Source organism: Athene noctua, chromosome 3, assembly GCF_965140245.1.
Source record: "Athene noctua chromosome 3, bAthNoc1.hap1.1, whole genome shotgun sequence".
NCBI lineage: Eukaryota > Metazoa > Chordata > Aves > Strigiformes > Strigidae > Athene > Athene noctua.
Window position 1 is genome coordinate 74,279,402 of NC_134039.1, and position 22,898 is coordinate 74,302,299.

The window sequence follows — 22,898 nt, forward strand, 5'->3', positions numbered from 1 at the left end:
TCCATGAAATCCCTCTGTCCTCTCTGCTCAACATTGGGGAATATACAAAATTTAAAGTGGCATTATACACTTACCTGAAATCAGCCTGTAACAACCAACATTTGTGTTTTGTCAAAGCCACAAGCTGAGTTTTAACTCTCACTGTATTAACTATAAGCAAAAAATGCAACATGCCTGCAGTAAAATTTTTGCTTACGATCCAGCTCACACATATCTTTGTGAAGAACCCGACTTTCCATTTTGTGAAAGTAGGCCATCAAATTTTTGCCCATCACCTACAACATTTGATAATTTTTATAGCTAAACAAGATGTTTGACTTACACAAACTTTAAAAATCTAATCATTTGCACAGCTTATGATACATATCTTTTAAATTAATAACCTAAAAATAAATGTCCTGTTGTCAGCTATTGTCTACAAACAGTACACTGCTTTGAACCTGCTTCATTAAAGCAGTGGGAAATAGAAAACGTATCCATCATTTTTGGTACAGGAGAGAAAGAAATTTCTGTGCTGATCCACAAAATTCCAGTGATATTTCCATGTGAAAAGAGACAGTGAAACATGGGCCAACCAGTCTGAAATAAATATTTCAAAATTAAAAATGTGTTGTCATATAAAAAACAAGAGAAAATCACCCATAATACATTGGGGAGGGCATTAGAGCTATAGGGCTTTCTTCCAGTGCGTTTGGGAATATCTGTGCAATGTCTTTTGGAATAAGAAGCTGTTGAAAATTATGTCAGGAGTGTATACTGAGTTATTCATATAAAGTAAGAATAGTACCTCCATGATAATGAGGGAAAAGTATTTCAACTTTCAATTCCAGTATTTGAGATTTCAGTATTAATATTTCAACGGGAGGTAAGAAGCAGGGTTCAGAGAGGTGACTGAAGATTTAGCTAACAAGCCAGGAAGTTAGTTATATTTTGAATGAATTAGAAAATGTAACACAGGCACTGGCAATCAGAAGGAAGTGTTATAATGATCTGGAAGGAAGGTGACTGAGCAAGTGCGTATCGATATTTTTACTGTGTGGAAGGAAAAACATCTCGAGAAATTACCCAAATGCATTTGGTATTCAGAACAGGAGATAAACTGTACCCTCATAATGTGGGTGTGGAAGAGCAGTGCTTCAGTGACTAGTATAAGGGGATTGGAAACAGAAATATTGGCAGGATCACCATTTGGGATCTGCTAAGGACGATGTTGAGGATAACTCACATGAGCTACTCACTGGATGGACACAAGTCAGGAGTAGAAAAATTAAAATATGCAGCGTCATCAGCATAAAATAATGAAAAATCTCATAAGCAGATAAAATTATCCAAAGCAGGAATGAATAGGGAACACACCACAGCCAAAGGCAGTCTGTGGTGACCGGAACAGGTAAGGAGGAGGAAGTAAAAGACATATTGATGGCAGAGTGACAGAGAGCTGGCAGCAACCAGCATGATGAAAGTGCAAGCAAGCTGAAAGGAAATATACGACTATCAGTGTCAGAACTGTCAGCATGGTCAAGGAGAATATGGGCAAAGCAAAAAGATTTCTCCCTGCTAGAAGAAAATACCTTGATAAGCAGATACTAGTGAGTAGAAATCCATCCATACAGGCTTTGACAATCCTTTCTTCAGACATGCTGTACAGGGAGATTTCAGTAGGATTGCTGATAGCAAAAATTGTAACTCTTTCACTCTTCTCTGCTTTACAGTTCTCCATTTCTGGAAAATGAAATCAATATTTTAGGAATATTTATGTTAGAACAATAAGTCATTATGTTACTTCATGCTGTCTCCAAGTTCACAGGGGCTCTGAAGAACAAGGAGAAAATGGGATTTGCATATTGGTTGTGTGTAGAGGATAAAAGATGCTGAGATGTGCCATCCCTGGGCCTCCACTGGCTGCTCAGCAGTGACAGTCTCTTTGCTTGCTCCTCCCACACAGCCATGCTTCCTTGAAAGGGCTTCCAGCTTCCCCATGTTGTCATAGTTTCCTTCATCCTCATGACTTTTGTGTTGCCCGTGACTTTTCCAACAATTGTTTTTGCTTTGTAAACAGTCACTTCAGAGACTTTCTGGATTTGTCTGCTCCAAAATATGTGATGTCATTGTGGTAACACTGCAGACATCAGGTTTGACTTAGTCAAGGATCACTCAGAGGTACTGTTCTATGAGCAGTTGACAGTGTATGCCAGCCATGTAATCAGTCATCAAATTTCACTGCAATACCAATGTGCAAGCATCTCAGAGGCTCTCTTGGTTCTTCTTCCACATTTTTATCCTCATCGAGGCTTCTCTCCCCTTAGTTTCTTAGCTCTGCCACAGCTCTCAACTCAGATAGTCAACCACCCTGCTGTCTGTTGCCCTTCCTCCGATGTGTTACAGCATCAGGCTATCCCCTGTCATTTTGCTCTTATTTCTTTAGCACACAACATGCATTGCATTAGTCCCCCTAACCAGTGTGTACTATTATAACTTTTATACTATTAGGATTAATTTTCCTGTTCAAATAAAAGATGCTTTCTCTGAAGCAAACCTCGTTTCTTTTATTCCATGAAGGCAATCACAGTTTCATCAATGCTATTAATGTAAACAAAGGATTCTTTCAAAAAGAATTAGTGAATTTATTTAGATGCAAATATCATATTAAGATATATGCAAAACAAGAACGTAGATTGACATAAATGAGGTTTTATGGTCTGTTTCTGGCCTTAAACATTACTATACCGAAATACTGTAGTGAATGATGTGATATATTAGGTAGATAAAACCACAGGGCAACTTCATAGATTTATTACAGTATATCTTTTTAATAAGTATGTTTCACTGGAGATGATATCAGACTTCATAATAACTAGTACAAAGGATATACATGAAGACATGAAAGTAGTAAGGAATCATGTTCACTGTGGCTGTCCACCCTCAGATGTGCATTAGTAAATCCTAATAGAGTTAATGGGATTTGTGCAGTGAAGGGAAAGTGTAGTTCTTATTTTGAAGAGAATTAGAGGATGATAAAGGATAGCATTAAGGGATGGCAATGCCAGACAAAAGCAGCCCTGTGTATAATGTAAATGGAATAAGGAAAGATGCCATAGGGAAAGACACTAAAAAAAGTAAAATAATTGCTTGGAAAGCTGTGTATTCAGCATATAATAAATATTTTAGGAAGCCAGCAAGATCTTTGGGAACTGATGTAAGCTTTAAAGCTTATAGGTATTTTACTGGATATTGAAGAAAGGAGACAAAAATTATCAGACAAAAAAGTTAATCCAGAACAAATAGTCAAGAAAATAAAAACTATAAGCCAAGACAGAAAAGATAAATGTCTTATAAATACTTTTAAGGATAAACAAGGATGTTACTGAGTGATGATATTCTTGTCATTAATATCTTTAATTAACAATTTCTTTAACTTTTTGATCTAATATCAAAATACCTGGAAAAAAAGGTAAACTCATTGTTGTGCAGATTGATTCATATTTATTCCTAGCTTGAGTGGAACAAAAATCATACATTAATAAACAGTAACATAATCAAAATGGAGTTGACAGTTGCACTGTAGAACTCAAAAGTGTTTAGGTCTGTATGAAAACAGTGATGCTGCTGGGAGGAACAGCTCACCGTGCAGGGATGGATGCAACCAACACTTGTGTCACACAACCTCACCTGCCTTCACTGCACTGCTAAAGGGTTAAGAAGGCCATTTCCCCAGTACACTATGTAACTTTGGACCAGTAGCACTGTTCTTTGGAATAAGGACCATACTGGGAGATTTGCAAGCATATAATTTAGTTCTGACTGACTAGAGGAGAATCTCAGAACAGTAAAACCTAAGAGATGGAAAAGATGAAGGATGTTGTTCCCTCCTAGTGCAATATCATTCCTTTCAGCATAGTTCCCAGAAATTTATGCAGTCTCATACTCAATGCCACAAATTATAGGATTGGGATTCCTTTCTTAAGAAACCATTCTGTAGTCTGACAGATGTCTCCATATGAAAATAAATCCTGAGAATTGGCCCAGACTCCCTTTTATTTAATAGCTTTTGCCTGAATGTTTGTGGAAGACATTTTAGGTGCATTTTCTACCTTGTAAAATTTAAGAACACTCTGAAAAACAAATGCAAAACAGATTGCAGGCTCTCAGGCTTGACCAGAGCAGTATTTTACAGAACAGAAGACTGGAGTTTAGAGCTGATGTATTGTTCCTTGGCTTATGTGTCAGCAAGAATAATGCAGCCCTGAGGCACACAGGGGGATGTTCAGCCTCTATCATTCAATAGCAACTTTGTTTACCAGTAGAGAGAAAGTATTGGCAGGAGTCTAAATAAAAGCAGTAATTTCCTTTTTCATCTTCATCCAGCTGCTAATGACAAGGAGATTACACTTTTTCATAATCTACAAAATAGAATGTACCTCTCTCCACATCTCTGTGATGAATTGATGAGCACAGCTAATGGCTGATGGCTGTTGAACTCTGAGCATGGTGTTTGTCTGATAGCATTTGAGCATCTGTGTTTCTGTAATTCACTTTTCCTTTATATTTTATTTTAAAAAGTTCAGAGTTCTGAGAAAAAAAGGAAAAAAATATCTGTTTTTCAGCAGATTTTAAGAATGTTTTGTTATGCTGTGTTCCCTACCTATCTCTGTACCCCATAGATATGGCTTGACCCCCCATATCTATGGAATATGGGTGTCAATAGTACAAGATGATGTTGCTGGAACATGTGTTTAATTTTCATTATGCTAGTTCATTTTATCTGAATGGAGACTAGTTTTGCTTAACAGCTAACCTTGTTCAATGATTTTGGTTCTTACTTTTCCACCGACATCCGGACCATCACCAAATCTTTCTTCTCTCCTCATATTCCAGCTGCTCTACCTGAAGATGACATTCCCTTCTCCCTTCTCTTGTATTTCCCTCCCTTATAATTTAACCAAAACAGGGCATATTTTTTCTATTGGCTTAAATTTTCAGTAGCCTTACTTCATCCTCAGAAAATTTTAACCTTTTACTCCAAAGATGCCTTCATTCTCCCTCATCCCATTGACACAGAGGCCCACAATGACCCCATTGACTTTTGAATTCCCCATTACTTTCCTCAAGATTCTCACGCTTCCAGTTTGACTGTGGCCTTTCTCTCCCTGAATCACTTTGTATTGTACACTTTCTTCTGTGCTTTTCCTTACCAAAGGGATTGCCTTGTTTTACAAGGCAAGCATCCTACATTTCCTTACATTTTCTTATATTGTATTTGTTCATGCCTCTTAGATTGTGAACTCTGTTGAGCTTCGTTTCCATTCTTCACTTAGGACAATTCGTCTCTTGTAAAGCTCTGTATATACCCAGAGTTCTAGTTAAAAATCAAATAATAAAATAATTTATTTATTTTTTTAAAAAAGGTACAACATTCTCATTCAAGCTAAGATGCATTTCTGAGCTACACAAATACTGATTCTAAATTTAAAATCACCCAACCTTGTGCCTAAGGAACATTTAAGAAAGTGAACCATTGTTTAAAATATGAACTAGGGTGGCCTTTTTTTTTCCTTCTCAGTCTGAAGTATTGTATATTTCTTTCTGAATTGTAAACATTTTATGTCTTTGCACTGTATAGCTACTCTGCACCATATAATTTTTTTTAGCTTTGTTATGTTCTGTGAGGAAACTCCATTTGACTTCAGCCACACTGTATGGCTTACTGTACAGTCTGTATTATTTTAAAATAACTCATTCTTTGAATTGATTTAAAAAAAAGCAGATCTGAAAATATTTTAAAACTACTACAACTGTTTTTGTATGGTGTTCTGAATATCTGTTATTTTGGGGACCTTAACTAAAACACTTAAAGATCAGCACAGTGCTGTTTTGCAATGAAATATAAAAGGTAATACAGAAATGATTCATAGGGAGATTAAAGTCTAGGTTTACCACTCATTCAGTGGTACCTTCACAGTCTTTTGTCACATTCAGCTCTGGAATTTGAATTAAAAATCACATGAAGGAATATCTGAGGCAAAAACTCTTGGGCTTCTCAGATCCTTTGAAGATTTGGGAATCATAACCCCTCCTCAACATAAAGTCTTTGTAAGAACAACCTTTTGTCCAACATTAAGTGTCTGCTTCATTCCACCTTTAGTTTTTTAAATAAGTGATCAGTAGCACCAGTATATATGTGCACAGTTTCCTTCATTTCAGTCTATTGGTAAGCAGTTTTGTTTTGCAATATACTATGCATATCATTGAAGAGCTGTTTTATGAAAAATTCTCAGATCCAAATTTTGTATTCTTTAATCACATAAACAGCTAGTTATACTAAAATAAAATGCTGAAGTCAAAGAAGTTTGCTAATGTAAAGATTCCAAATTTGTGCTATACCTGTGCCTTTCGACTGCATGCTGAAATTTTGCATAATAACTTCAGTAAGTATCATTAGTGACTGTGTATCCTGGGCTGGACTGCTTTCCACAGAAAGCCTCTTCCAAAGAGCAATGCTAAAATGACTAGAATGAATGGCAATCTAGTCTTTCGTTTTCATTTTGAGGTCTGAATTGCTCTCGCTGGAGAGGCCAGTCCCTTTCAGTTGAGTTACTCTCAAGGGCTAATGAAATTTGCTTGGCCAACTAATGAGTGTGCCCATGATGTGGCCTGACATGGCCACCCTCCTCATAGATGAGCACTAGCAGAGTAGCTCTCAGCCACACCTGTGTTCGCAGTGGATCATGCCTTAGTAATGATCTGGAACTAATGAAAAAGGGTAATACAGAGCATCAGAGACAGAGGTCATATTTTAACCTTAGCCTTTTACAACATCAGGAATATTTCAAGTCCCATGCCATAATGCACTTCTTTTCTTACAGGCAAAATCCAGAACAGCTTGCATTCCTTAGTCTAGGAAATAATACTGTTAATTCACTTTAATCCATTTCTTCTGTGCAAATAGTTTTTTAAAGTTTTCTAGAGAAATTTATACATGCCTCCATGGAGAAAAACAATGCCTGGTACTGCAAGGGACAAATGGAGTCTTTTCCTGAGTGTCAGCCACCAGCACAGCCCAGCATTATCCTGGAGGCCGTGGCAAGCTTAATGTGCATTGGAGTTGTATCGCTCCAGATTTTGTACTGTCATAATGAGAAGTCTTGGTCATTGCTAGAGTCATTATTAGCATTTCTGCTGGGGAAGACAAGATGGCATGGATATGTTTCTTATATAAAAAATAGAGCAAGTTAGCTGCATAAAGGAAAAAAGATTTCATATTTCTGCATATCTGCAATTTCTATTTAGCATCAGACTCTTAAGAATGCCTGTGCTCTTCACTGCAGTAAAGCTTTCAGTGGTTCTATGTTTGTTTTCAGCATTCTCTCTCTCTCTCTCTCTATATATATATATTTAAGGTTACTAGATGGAGTAAAACCTGTCAGTCTTCCAAGTTGTAAATCAGTTAAATCAGAGGTTTCTGTCTAGGCTAAATCCAGAATACTTGCCATCCTTTTGTGGTCTGTAGATACCTCAGTTGTTTCTTTCTCAGTCTTCTTAATCACCAACTTCCCCATGAAATGTTTCAATTTCATTACAGAATGTCACGCCTCCATACAAACCCAGTGTTTAAAGATAAAGCAGGAAGAGAAAAACAAAATTCTTGAGATTTGTGTTGGACTTCTATTGAAATGACTATGTGTGAGGGCTCTACACAGATTGCTGCATTCATTTTTATGTTTATTTTTAAACTATTTTTAATTTGTCGGATGTTATGACAGAAATTGCAGTACTTCAGTAATTTTTTGCAAATCTGCTGAAGAAATCAGGAGTATTGGTACAATTTAGGTCAGTGCCTAACAAGAAACACAGAATCATCAAAAGAATCTGGCTTCAAAAATTCTCTTTTTTTTGGTGTTCTATTTACCAAAGCACAAAATACAGCTAGAAATATAGCTGCATGGGCGAGGTACTGAGAGGCAAGAGGTAGCTGTTTCCAACAAAAGCTTGCTTATATGCACCCTCTTTGCCTCCGTGAAAGAGGTGTAACTTACTTTGGATTTAAGATTGGGCAAGGCTATGGAGTGGTAGCTACCATGGAGTATCTAGAGCACTGTGTAGCCAACTTCTAGACTTCCCCATATTATTTTATGTAGCTGTGCCCTCTCAGATACATTCTGTTTTCATTTGTGTTAATGCTACACTGAGACTTCTGTTGCAAAGTGGTAGGAGAATAATAAAGTTTTGTCATTTCACACACATGCCCCCCATGCAGTGTGTTATTGGAATATTCTGCTGTTTCTTGGAAGACAAAGACCTACTGGGAAATTGATTCAGCAATGTATGTAAAAACGTGCTTTAAAATAAGTGTTTGATTCAGTGATTTGCAGTCAGTCTGTTACTTGTTGTCCTAGGAATACTAGGATTTTTTCTCCCAACAATATACCCAGTAAAACGCTGTCCAGGGCAGTATAAATGATCAAAGTGTGGCATTTCTGCCTCGCCTAAACTATTTATTTTGTTCAGCCTAATTCTCACTCTGTTTGTCAATCATCGAATTATTGAATCTTAATCCAAATTATTTCTAATAATATCTCATAATCCTAGACTATAAGTTATTTTTTTTACCTTGTGCAACCATTTTTGGTTTTCATTCATTCTTTATGCTTATTTTAATTAAAGAATATTTATTTTTTCTTTCCTCTGATATTTTTATAACTTCTGGTGCATATAATATTTTTCATAATTAAACTGTCAGGATAGTTGACTTAAGAGAACATGTACTGTACAATTTGTTTTATGCTGAATCGATTTTTAATGTTGCAATTAATCCCTGATCATAGAAGATATTCATGCATTGTGTGTTTTTGTTGTTCACAGCCCCAACAGAAGCTCCCTTACATCCTCACCTAGGTAGGTGATTCATCATTCTTATTACTAAAACTCAAAATCACTAACTTTATTATAATAAATAATCTGTAAGGTCATATGAAACTAGCTCTGGGGAATTCAAATAAAAATGAGATATATAAAATGAATTGAATTATGTCTCATTCTGATTAGTTGTTTTTTCATTGTGATTTTTATTGCTGTTTATTTATTGCATTTGAGCCCTTGCAGTGCAAGTATATCATGGTGCAGAGCTTTTCTTCCTAGCTATGTATTAGAGCATCTGTCTGCATGAGGACCAGGGCTGGAGCACCTCCCCTGTGAGGACAGGCTGAGAGTTGGGGTTGTTCAGCCTGGAGAAGAGAAGGCTCTGGGGAGACCTTAGAGCGGCCTTCCAGTACTTAAAGGGGGCTACAGGAAAGATGGGGGGGGACACTCTTTATCAGGGAGTGTAGGGATAGAACAAGGGTAACAGTCTTAAACTGAAAGAGGGAAGATTTAGATTAGTTATAAGGAAGAAATTCTTTATGGTGAGGGCTTTATGAGAGAAGCTGTGGCTGCCCCCTCCCTGGCAGTGTTCAAGGCCAGGTTGGACGGGGCTTTGAGCAACCTGGGCTAGTGGAAGGTGTTCCTGATTGTCTTTCAGGTCCCTTCCAGCCCAACCCATTCTATCAGTCTATGATTCTATAACCCATAACCCCCAGTGTGGGACAGCACCATCACAGCAGTGCTGGATCACTGGAAGGAAGGTTTTGTCCCAGTGCACCTCCAAGGTGCGCCCAGGAGCAGGACTGCTGCTCCTGCTCTCCAAGCACACAGCAGAGCTTCAGCCCTGCATCCACTAACCTGGTGTTGCAATTTGGTTAGTCCAGAACAGATTCTGGAATCCTTGCTCAATCTGAATGGCAGGTGACAGTTACTTCATTCATTTAATGGAAGTATTTGTGGAGAAGGTTCTGTCTAGTACAAATACAGGTGCCAAGGTTTTGGGATTTGGGTGGTATTTTTGGTCATCAGACACAAATGGTACAGTAAATCTATGTGGAATTTGGAGTCCAAAACTTGCAGACCGATGGTTAGAAACATCTGTGTGACATAACTCACAGTTTATATTCCTTAAATGAACTGACTTGTACTGCTAGCTCCACTGATAGCAGCAGAGAAATTCCAATGAGCTCATGGATTTTTGCTTATGAGTTATCAGAATGAACCTACTAATTATTAGAAGTGCAATACACTCACTAGGATATCTCATCTCTCCTTGTGCCAGTGTTTCCAAAATCTGAATTCAAAGGGATTTTTTTCTGAACACTCAGAATAACCAACAATTTGAAACAAAAGTTCTTAAAACATTTATTATGTGCTTGATAACTGCATCTTTTCATAGTCATCGCAGTGTGGTGGTAGTGACACATCTTAATTTTATGTTTTACTATTATCCAGAGTAAACAAACAAACAAACAAGCTGTAACTGAGAAAACCCTGTTTTTCTAACTAGCATACTTTAAAAGAGCTGATTTCCTCATTTTACAATGAGGGAAGGCAACACTTAGAAAGCACTTGATGATTACACTGGATTTTTTAAAATATAATACTTTCTTTTCTTTGTAGCTGAAATGCACAGTGACAGCATTATCCTACGAGATGACTTTGACTCTTACCATCAGCAAGAATTGAATCCTACCATGTGGTGAGTTTCAGGCTTTTGCTTTTCTTTATAAGTGAGCAAATGAAAAAATTTTGGTTATTATAATTAATTTTTTTGTACTATATTAATTCCTAAATACCCCAGCTCACATGGTGTAGGCTTACGTGTATCTTTGCTCCATTGGGGCCTAAATATATTAGTTTATTAATTAACTGATTAATGAGTGACTGAGAAATTCTAAGGCCATTGAAGTGAGTGACAAATTCTCATTGACCTCAAATTTTGAGTTAATCCAAAAATAGAAAGAGTAGAACTGAGCTCAATGAATGCTTTTGTATGAAGATTTTGAGTTCTTGAAGTCATAGCTTTTCATGGAAAAGCTGATGAATTTCTGTAATTAAACTTTGTTTTTTCAATTAATTTTTTTAATTTCATGTTCACGTAGTACATATTTCTGGTGAAGCTAACTATAGCAAAAACTCCTTCTAAACTGAAATCAGATGTTTCCAAATCATTCAAAAGCAAACATGGTATTAAAGAAAACTGGAATTAAATAGCTCCATCTAATTTTCAGATGCTGAAAATGTTTGAGGTTGATTATTTTCTTTTTTTGTGGAAGGAGAATTTTTCAAAACATTTGTATTACATAGGAAGGAAAACCCTTCCTTCCCAGCTCTATACAGCTAATCCCAATTGCTAGGGTTTTTTTGTTCAATGGGATTCCTGAGTAGGGTCATTCGTATTATCACAGTCTACATCTGAAACAGCAAGCACAGGTTGTCATCATTCTTATCCAGTAGATGCTGTTGGAGAATCTCAGTACTCCATGTGCATAATAAGGCCAGTACAATTTAGCACAGGTCAGGCAGAATCTTTATTAACTATGATAGTCAGAAAGCACTTGGACAGTATCTCCCCCTCTGCTCCCCTGTTCTCTGCCAAGTGATTGCAGAGACCCACCCATACACTGTTTAGGAAAACAAGGAAAGAGGTGAAGAATAACAATGATTTCCATGTTAATAAAGCCAAGTATCCATCCCTGGGAAGGATGGACTCCTTAAGTCACTGCCACAGTTCTAAGGACTCCAACGGTGAATAACAGCACAATATGGAGAGATGCCTGTTGGTGGAACTATAGGAGTGGTACATCCAGTGTTATCTTAGCTCAGAAGTGGGGAGTTGGAAACAATCACAGACTGTTAGCTTTTAGTCAAAAGGAATGTTCTTTTAACAAAGATAACTCTTAGCCAGACCTCTCAACCTTAAATGTTAATAATTTTACCCCCAGTGATCACAGTGATAGAGTACCATTTCATATGATATACGTATGTATGTCACAAAAGAGGAAGTTCTAGGTCTCTTATAGTACAAACCCGTTTCTATTCTGTATAGTGAATACATCTGCTGGTCATACTATACCCGGATAAACATATCTACTGGTCTTAATATGAAGTTTTGAAGGTTGGAGTCTCCTTTTTTTATGAGGTTGTTGCCGAGTTTTCTCTTCCTTCCAATCCTATTTGGATCATACCATAAATCTAACTAATTTTATTGATTTAATTCATACAAGATAAAGAAATCTTCTACTGGATTAGTTTATCTTGTTCAAATAAATTATTGACGGGCATTTTAGCAGTTACCTGCATTTGTTAGTTAGGAATACATATGTTCTGTTAAATCTGACTTCATTTTCCTTTTTATTAAGGCCTGTCACAGTTCTCCATCTGTGCAGGTCTTTCACAGTTTCACCACCTTATGTAAAAAGATTGTAGTTTATGGAATTTTACGGATGCTTTTCTTTTGCACATACTTATTGTAGTACTTTTTAATATGTGCCTACTCTTATTCCTCCTTTTGTTCCTTTTGTATAATGTCTTTAAATGTTTTTCTGGACAGATGCATTAAAGACCTGGAATACTATAATATAAAAAAATCTCTTTCTTTATGGGAATGAATAGATCAAGGACTCTTAATGGGTTACAGAATAGCTGCCAAGGTAGATAGCTTTAACAGCAGTGTGTTAAATGGACTTGAGTGGAAAAAAATAAAAGAGGCAGCATTATTTCCCTGCAGATGTCTCATAACTCACAGAGGGCCTGTCTGTTGGGAGCCTCCATAATTTATTTATCCATTGCTCTCTTATCTTTAGATTCATCCTTGCTTTATAGAACTCTCAACAGAGAAAATTCAGACTAAAAGAGCCCCCAGTCTCCAGCTCCTTTTGTCACCAAGATTTGGATTTGGTTGCCCTGGAATAACCTCAACCCACCTTGGCTGATGGGTCAGTGCAAAGAGGTGTGTCCTGGGAGAGAGTGCCAAAACTCACCACAATCCTGAGACAGATTTTGCTGTAATAAAAACACTAGAAAGCCAACATCTTCAGCATTGCTAAATAGAACTGGAGCACAAATAAAAGAAAACTGTAATGAGGTGTCATGAGCTTTTCTGAATAAAGGATTTCTACAGTAGCTCTGACTCCAGTAAAGAGCCACTTAGTGGCAGAAAGCTCATTCTCATTTGATTTTCTAGTGGGAGTTAAATCAGGGATTATTAACAGTTTATGCCATCCACCCTAAAATTGCATCTTTTCTCCTGGCAGCTGCTAAAATTCCCATCTTTACCACAAACAATTGCAGCAACTGCTCGAGCAGTATTTCCAGCCCTACTCGGTCCCTGGTCTGATGTGCTCGGAGTGTGTGGTAGCAGCTGCCTTCTGTGCTCCAATACTCCAGCAGTACTGTGTCACCAGGGGCCAGTTAGACTAAGCCACTCTAATAATTTCTGAAACCATTATTTGTGTAAAGATGAAAAGACGAGTGTTTGTGTTTTCCTATGATCTTTTCATCACAAATCCAACATAACACTGGCTTGGATGTGATTAATATTGTCCCACTCCTCCTGATCCCCTTTCTGGCGTGTGCAGCTCTGGCAGAGACATACAGTCCAAGTGCACAAGCAAAGCATTTTATAGCTTCTCTGTGTGTCTAATTTTATGAGTCCCAGCAGAGCCTGTGTGTCACTCCATTGCTGGGAGAGGCCTCACATCAAATAACTATTTTGCACAAGGGCACTGTATGATTTCAAGAGTGACTGCCTGGTTTTTATGGATTTCTGTTCTTTCAAATGCATTAAAAGACACATCCTACTCAGCAACCATCTGTTTCTTCAGGAGCTTAGTAGTAGGGATGGAGCGTCTAAAAGTGTTTCTGGAGCTGCAAAGGGAGGAGAAAGGGGAGGTTGGGATGGGGGTCTTTCTAAACAGAAAAATCAGGGTTCCTGACCTGAGTCACAGTTTGGTGATTGAAAGAAAACAGGGGAAATTGCTAGAGTGGGAAACAAGGAGAGGAGGAGGCAGCAGGAGAGGACACATAAGGAGAAGGAAGCAGGGAAGATTTCTGTGCTGGAATCGGGGAATGGGAGCATGTCTCATTTCCTTGGGACTCAACAACCATGAGGTTTTTCTTGTGTGGTGTGTCCAACTAATTTTTATATTCTTTTCTTCCAGCATGCAATCATGTCAGAATATGATTATCTCCAAAGTCCCCAACCCATAGGCACAAGCCTGCTTACTTGAGCAAAGATTTCCTTGTTTCATGGCTCTCATTTGCCACCAGCTGTAGAAAGATCTCTGGTTTGTGAAACAAATACGCTTCACACATTTTTAAATGTCAAATGTATTTTATGTCTAATACATATCAGCTGTGGAAGTTAAATTAGGCAAATGACTCTTACTCCATGGTAAACATAGCACCAATGGCCATGCTAAGTGGTTTGCATCTGACTTGTGGAACTAATTGGTCAGTAATATTTAGTGCATTTTTAAATTAAAAGTCTAATAGCGCAGGTGATTGGTGGTCCATGAGACTTACTGAAAACTGGCAGGAGTGTGTTAGTTCAGAAAGCTCAGGAACCATGGAAGTAACTGATTTCCTCTGTAGGGAAAAGGAATCTGCACCATGTACTACTGGCCAGGGGAGAGCCATGGAATGGCTGGATGAAAAGAGGTCTGATATGGGTGGTATCTGGAAGACTGTCTAGGTCATTGAACACCTCTTTCTGTGACCATCTTGTCTCCATGTAACCTCATAAAACTGCAGAAGAGAGTATAAAAAAGGTGCTATATAAGAACTAAACCAGGCCAAACAAGGACAAATCTAGAAAATCTGTTGTTTAATCCTATGATAAATGATTTAATGTTGAGACAAAATGACAGGAAAAAGAAGATACATAAGTTAGTAGAGAAGAGATGCTGGCATTAATGTATGTTTCTGTATAAAACACCTAGTTTTAACAGTAGGGCTGTAGACAACAGGGGATTCAGTACATTTTAAAAAGAGTCTGTACAGAAGCTTGGCTAAACTCTCCTTCCCAACTTGATGCCGTGTTTCATCTCAAAGCCTATGAGCACTCCAAACAGCAATCACTTACAAAAGATATACACTTCAAAGATGACATAAAGAAAACCTGAGCATGTAAAATCAATCAGTAAGAAACAGATTCCATCACTTCTTCATGGCATATGAGAAATGAAGAGGTACAGTGATATTTCCAGTGGCAAAGAGGTGGAGGAAGTCTTTGTGACAGGAGAGAGAAGTCCTAAAGTGGTTTCCAAATTGCACTAAAACTGCAGGATTAAACTTCAGAAAGATTTATGATTAAAAATCTCTTGGCAGCTTGAGGTGTTTGTCTTCTTTAAAGTCCAGACATCACAAAAGACATCAGTCAATATAATGTCCACAAACTCAGGTATTGTAGAGGGAAATGAGATGACAAATAGGGATGAGAAAACAGCAGATGTTTCCCCTTCAGCAAAGTGAAGAACAATAGCAGAGAGAGGTGGGACTCTCTAAGCCAGAGATGAGAGTGATGGCAGGTCTGCAGAGAAGACATCTAGATGAATATGACATACGTCAACAGTGGCAGCGAGTACCAGCTGTGAAGAGAAAGCTGAAATGATTCTAACATGCTAAGGTTTTACACCAGGCAGGTGAGAAAGATAAGGTAAAAAGCTGCACCCAGCCAGGACAATTAATACTGTCTCCTGTTTGTATAAATGGAAGAGAAATTAACCTTCCAGTCTGCACCAGGATAGGAGCAAATTGGGTCATTTCTGAACGCGTAATACTTTGACGATGATCTGAGGAACCACAGATCAATTATCTTACTCTTCATGCATTTCTGTCAAGCTACTGAGCAAATTATTGTCAGGGGTAATGCATTTCAAAGAGAGCAGAAAGATTTGAATCAGGATTACCAACGGGCATCCAATTTCTTATGAGAGGACTTCCCCTAGAAAAGATGAGTGATGATGAAACAGATGTATCAGAAGGACAATGTTTTTGGATTTCCAGACAGTATTTTTAGACCAGATTACAGAATTAGAATAGATGAATCACTTTGTATTCACTGAAATATGAGAATTATGAAATTAAAATATCCCATGGGTTATATAGCCTGACCTTTCGTGAGGGACTAAGTGGCCCCTACATTGTATTCATAGGTAAAGTTTTCCTGCACATATCAGGAGTTTAGGGTAGATGCCCCACTATAAATCTCCAAAATGTAGGGGCATATAATTAATATAATGCTCATAAACAGCCAGAATCCTAACAGAATCCTAGGTATTCGTCTAGTTTCTGTCCCTCTGTTCTTCAGTTATCACAGTTTAGGGATCAAGTGAAAATTAGATAACAACAAATCACGTCTTCCATGAACTCTGTTTCTGTACTCTCCCTTAAAGTAAAATTTTGTTCACTCCCATGCTCTTTTCTTGTCTTATATTGAGAAATAAAATTATGGGCTCACTGTGGCTTCTATAAGTAAATATTAACTCACTGAAGTCAATAGGAACTACATTACTCTATTAGAGGATTTATTTTTTCTGCTTAAATTCAAAATCCTATATGTTACTAGTGTGAATTGCTGAATTACTTCATTAACATGCTTACACCAGAAAAAATCTCAAGGATTTTTTAGGTCTAATTTTTGTTCCGGGAAGTGGAGCTGAAACTAACCTTTAATAAAATCTCACAATAAGAAAGAGAGTTGGAAAGTAGAAACAAGTCATTCATCTGTAATGGACTTGGGCATAAGAAAGCCAATCCTGTGCTGAATTCACCCAGGACCAACTGAAGGAACCCAAAATAACAAGTGCAATCAATTATTCACCACATCTGTGCATCTGAAAACATAACATACTGTTCAGCAGAGCTTAGCACTCACAGAGCTGCAAGGTATTGTGCAAGGTATTGTATGCTGCTAAGAGTTAACTTATTCTGCCAAAAGTTACCCAAACTTTACTGCCCTGGGAAGCTAGAGGAGTGGTGAGGATCCCCAGTCTGCTGCAGGAGGGGTAGCTTCATTTAGTTAAATACATTCTTTAAAAATGAATTTAAACATTATTTCTAATCAATACCTGGGTTTACAGCAGTCCATCCTCCCTTGCTCAGACTTTTTGAATGCATGGCCTCTGGAGGGAAAAGCTGTCCCAGCCCCATGGGGTAGCTGACAATGCTACCAGCCTCTGTCATGATGTAGCTGGAGATTTCATTTGCCCTATCCAGGACTGGTGGTTTGCAGATACTCAGGAACAGAAAAATCCTGCTCCAAGCAGTTTACTTGCAGAGGTTTAACACAACACTTGTTAGTGAAAAGACAAACAAGCAGCATAAATTAGGAAATGAGGTGAAAAAAACCCAAGCAAATTTGCATAGGAATCAACTATACATTGCTAGTATGCACAAGTACCTGTGATCATTGAAAATTCTATCATACATCCTGACAGCAAGTCCCTATCTTGTTGGGATTTCTTCCTTTCCATCTGATTTCCTGTAAGATTTGACATCCAGAAATCAGGTGGACAATGAAAAGACAGAAGAAAACCAAACTTTTGCACACTACTGAACTATATCTGGGCTGTGTATATGGGAAGGTATATTTTGGTGACATTATACATCAGAAAGAGTGGCCAAGTCTGAGGCACTCTGTGTGAGAGAAGCCAAAGAGAAAACCTGCCTAAACAGTCCTTACATAAGTCCATTGCACTTAAAACTCTAAAAATACCAGTTATCAAAGTATAAACAAAAATCAACAAGAAATAGGTTTTGAGGTGAGTTGACCCTTGCTTACAGTGTGTTTGCTCTGGGAACAAATGTTTGCCTGAAGATTTGATGTTAAAGCTGAGCTTTAGATTTGCCCAAAGGCAGCGTTGGTCAGCCCCATCACAGGCAGGTTGTCAGAGGCTGGGAGCATCTCCAAAATTTTTTAAAAATCTGCTGCTCATGCCAAGAGCCGATAGCCTGGTCCTCAAAGGTGAGAGAGGGTGCCCTTTCCCTCTGCTCTGCACTCAGGCTGCCCACAGAGTCCTTCAGATTAAATTAAGAAATATCAGGAGAGGTGCAATTATTTGGCTCAGCAGCACCTACCAGCTTCTCTGAGATTGTCTTCATACTTTTTCCCCTAACAGGCGAACAGAGTGGCAACTCTCTATTACTAGGAGTATGGGATATAACAAATACAAATAGAAAGCAACAGCAATAACTATGTGCAGCTGGGCTGTAGAACCTCTTGGTGCCCAGTTTCAGGTAGCATCTGCAGCCTCAGGTCTGCCCTTAGGGGTAAATAACCCTGCGGGCTGGAGGGGGACTGATCCTACCCCCTTCTCCTGAGTTCTGCTGTCCAGTAACTCCATGTTGGTGGGTTTACTTGTGGTACAACAAATGCGCAGTGAGGATTTTGGAAGAAGAGTAACTTCAAGGTAAATTATACATGTAAGAGTTTACCTTGGTTTCCTATAGTGCGATGTTTTGCAGTTGATGACTAAGCACACTCATTTTTAGAAGGGGGGGACAGTTTGCAGAGAGCAAGTACGTATTCACGAGGGCTTTTCTCAAGAGGCAGCACTAGTACATCACATGTACAGTTGCTCAACCTTTACATTGAGCACCATGATAACAAAACAGTCCAATTTGTCTGAGCACCAAGATACAACAGCCTTATTTTACAGTTTACAAGCCTGATGCGGTCTCAAGCGAATGGTTTCTGTTTTCTATTTTGAACATGGTGTGTTCTTCCTGCAGGTCTGAATGCAGTAACTGCGAGGTTGGAGAGCAGTGTGGTGTGATAATGCATGGCAACGCCGTCACTTTCTGTGAGCCATATGGTCCCAGAGAACTGGTAAGTAAAGCCTGGCTCATCTGCTAGTGCTGGGTCTGCAGACTATGAATTGAGGCTGCATCAGCTGCAGAGATGTTGGTGTGCTTTGAAAGTTTGGTGTTCAGCAGAGAGGCTCTTAAGAAAGGTAACTGGGCCACAGAAGAGCACCCCAGGAACATCCCAGTGTTTTAAACTATAGATGTTAACCAAAGGATATTGCACTAGTCTGCAAGGAAAAGTCTCTTGACCCAGTGTGCATCCAAGTTATTTAAAATATCTATAAAACACTGGAAAGGCAAGGAAATAGACCTGTGTTGTCAAACTAGCATTATTCTCTTTGTATTTCCAACAATGAAATAGAGGCAAGGTTAATTTTTCTTCTCTTATTTTATTAGCTGTGTCCATTTTTTCTTGTTGCTGTTGACAAATGTTAATTTGGTTGTAAAACATCACTTGTGAACAATGCATCCTGCAGATTTAAATGCAGCCTGGAGCAAGCACCTGCCAGTCTCAGGAAAGTGTATGTAACAAATTGAGTCATGATGAAGGGGACAGAATTAATTTCATTGGGGGAGTAGTTTGGTCATAAAATTGCTGTAAGAAACAACATGGTGCAATTTGCATTAAGTTGGGATCATCTGGGTGTGGAAAATGAATTGACAAATATATAACCAATGCTCACATGCTGACACTAGACAGCTAGCTGCAACAATGTACATAAAATGGGAGGTTTGGAAAGAACTGAAAAATTAAAAGGCCAGCTCAAAGCCAGAGTAATTCAAAATTAATTTTCATGTTTTCAACAGTTTTCTGAGTGGAGGAAGAGGCTGATTAGAGCTATTTGAAGAGTGTGCATGGAAGAAGGCCATAAAACAGAAAGTCATTTTGGCCAGGCATCTTCTCTTCATTTCAAACACTGACAGTTCTTTTAACAGAGTTAATTTTGCATTCTTAACTGAGACTAGAATTCCACAAATGCAGTGTAGATATTGCTGATGTGGTGATTGAAAGTCATAAACACATATAAAACTAATTTAGAGGTTTTACGGATAAAAGAGAATTTCAGTCATTTCTCTCACAGCCAGCTCCAGCCAGGGAATCCTGACAGAGATGCTAAATTGCCTCTCTGCTACTTTGAATCCTATTTGAATGTACTATGCTTCATTAACTGCCTTGAGAAAAGATGCATTGTTTTATGTCCTGTGCAAAAGTGAAGTCACACCACTGGGATATTTTTCACAATTTTTAAACTAATTTTTAGTTGTAGTATTGGATATAAGTAACACTCCTTGAAAAAAAAATCTATTTATGACATTTAGCAAAGCCCGGGTCCTGGCTCTGAGCGTTTTGAAATATTAATTAGCTGTCTTCTCCCTGCTGATATGTAATTTAGACTATCCTTAGCAATCACAAATTGGCTTCAAACTCCAGTGTTGGACTGTATTTGTCGTATTACCGTGTGGTAAAATAGCACTACCATGGCATTGGGAGCTTGTAAAAATTCATTATGATGCCAAAGTGGTGTGATTAAATAATCAGCTGAAAAAATCATCATGCTTATAAACAGTTAGCAGCCTAATAATGAAAGTGTTTATAAATATTATGGCAGTGTCGCAGAAAAATCAAATCCTTCTGAAGGAACATGCTAATGGCTTAACATTTTGGATGAGCACAAGATGGTGTTCATGCCAGAGGTCTTAACCTAGTTTTATTTTTTAATATGGACATAGGTTTAAATCCCTATCTTCTCAGAACAAATTGGTTTTGATTTGTAGTCATGTTTCAGTGATTTCACAACATATCTCTTCCTGTTACAAATTTAAAAACCTGTTTCATTTCTTCCATCATTATGCATCTTTATTGTATCATCTTTACTGTTTGAATCCTATTCTGTCTCTGCTTGAAACGGCACTTGAAATCTCTGTTTCTGTTCATGGCTCCTAGTGCCACATTATTGCTTTAAAATACTTAGTCAAGAAGAGTTGAATTTGCAAAATGTATTATATTAACAGCTGTGACAGCTGCTGGTTTGCTTCCTTAACTGTCCTCTCTCCTCCTGACTCCCAGCAGCTGCCTGTTACTGAAGGCGGAGGGGTTTTTTAATGCCAAGTATCATGTCTGTTGGTGAGAATTTACCACTGGCAAAATCCTGTAAAGATGTATAGTGTCAGAGATGTTGCAAGCAAAGGAAAATAGCTGCTAAAATCTCCTTAACAGCTTCTCTGCAGCATCTGAACTTAGTAGTCCCTTGCAGAGCTTTGCAAAAAGTTTTTAGTAAGTCTAATGCTTTTTTCTAAAGCATTACTGAAATGATTCACAACAGAGTCTCTTTTAAGACTACATATATGCATCTTCTGTGATAACTGATACATTTAATTTCTTGGTGATATGAGCCACTGAACGTTGATAGAGGGTTTTGTTTTCAAATTAGAGTTTGCACAACATAATTAATTGAATGTAAACTAATGTAATAGGTACTCATAACTCAAGTCAGAAAGCAGTTTATTGTTTGGCATGATGAATGTGATAACTAATACTGAATCGATCCTGACAGAACGGACTTAAATGGGGATGCAACTGTGTTTTTAAAGGAGTTACATAAAACTATATTTTAAGTGAACGCTATGTACAGATAGTGCCAAATTTTCAGGTACTTTTAAAAGCTGGTGTTTGAGTTGGTTGTGAAGACTTGGGAATCTGTCCCATTGAATCTTAGTTCACAGAGCTGTGATCAATCTTCAGAATTTCCAAGCACTCTCCTAAAGCATATGTAGTCTTGTTATCAGCTAATCTTCAGTGCATTTCAGTGAAGACCCCATTGTTTAATATTTATAAATTCCTCTCCATATGTAATATGTATGTAGAAAAGAAACACACCAAAACCTCATACCAACTCATCCAGGTCTCCATACATTATTTTCAAAGGCATCATTTCATGAATACCTCAACTAGGTGCACACTGGCACTGGAAGAAGTCCAGTCCCTTTTGCTCTTCTACATCAGTGCCTGTACCTTCCCAGTGGGGGAGAGATGGTATTCACTGGTGAGCTGAATGGTAAATCACACCAGAAAATTAATCCAGATTAAAATTAACTTGCAAAGAAAAGGTCTACTAGTTTAACAGAGGTCAATTATTTGAGCTGATTTAACATGTAGCTACCCAAAAGCTGATGTTTAGTACATGGAAGGGAATGAAGAGAGCTATCACCTAGAATCTGTTAATCATATGCAGTTGAATACACACTCTGAATACGCATTTGCAAAGATTTGGAAATTATTTTAAAAATCTCCAAAGGCAGAAAAGCCAATACAGGTGACTGAGAGATAATATTTGTTCTGTGTCGATGGAATCCTAAATAATAGTCAGAAATCATCTGCATTTAGGACTAGCTTTTGTGTGTAATAAGCGACTTCAGAGAGGAGACAGATCTCTCTCAACAGTTTGCATGTTTATCTGCATAGTAGATAATTGAAGAGCGCAGGAATACCTGATAATGGAAGAATCTCTGCCTTCACCATGTGTCTCAGGGAAATTATGCAGAAATTGTACTGTTGATCATTACAAAATGCTGATAAAATTGCCTTTGTAATACTGCCATAGTTAATGGATGCTTGAAAGAACGCAGAATTTTCCAAGTCATTGAGTTAATCTTTATGTGGGTGCTGTTTTTTAGAAAACATCAGTTTAGTGTCCATGAGCTCAAATATTTATCTATATTTTGCAGATTACCACTTTTTTTCATTCTTATCTAGTGTTTGGTTTCCTCTACATGAATCATACAAGCAAAGCAGGAGGATTATTCAAGTCCTCTGGGTGCTCCACATGGAGCTGCCTCCATGCAAATTCCCAGCTTGGCTCTGGTAGCCAAAGCCTGCTAGCCCCAGGACCTTACTTCTGGGGCTGAATTTGCTCAGAAGTTCAACTTCTCTGTGGCATATCCATGATATGACGTGGTGCATAGATGCAGATCACAAGGAACACAACTGAGGGAAGAGTCTATAGCTGCTTTCATGGGAAATGGCATGAATTATTATTGTGTAAGTTCTGACATGGGAGGACAAGTTCAAGGTCTTGAAATCTAGGATGCAGACATCAATGGCAGCAATATCAGATTAATTTATTTAAGGTGTTTTCTGTCCCTGTTCTTCCAATTAGATGACTTCTTTTATGATTGTGCCAACTTACTGTCTGGCCAGGTCATGCCTTTTTTCCTTTTCTCTTTTGATC

The 22,898-nt window shown here is 38.0% G+C and overlaps 1 protein-coding gene across 2 annotated transcripts in view; it reads left to right on the forward strand.

Annotated features, from left to right (window-relative positions):
* The window catches only part of RELN (reelin), a 295,831-nt gene that overhangs the window by 121,112 nt on the left and 151,821 nt on the right, over positions 1-22,898 (forward strand). For both annotated transcript variants that reach the window (XM_074903370.1, XM_074903369.1), the window contains exons 5-7: positions 8,860-8,892; positions 10,480-10,558; positions 18,595-18,691. In XM_074903370.1, coding sequence (XP_074759471.1) covers positions 8,860-8,892; positions 10,480-10,558; positions 18,595-18,691 — 209 coding nt within the window. The remainder of the gene's footprint in view (positions 1-8,859; positions 8,893-10,479; positions 10,559-18,594; positions 18,692-22,898) is intronic.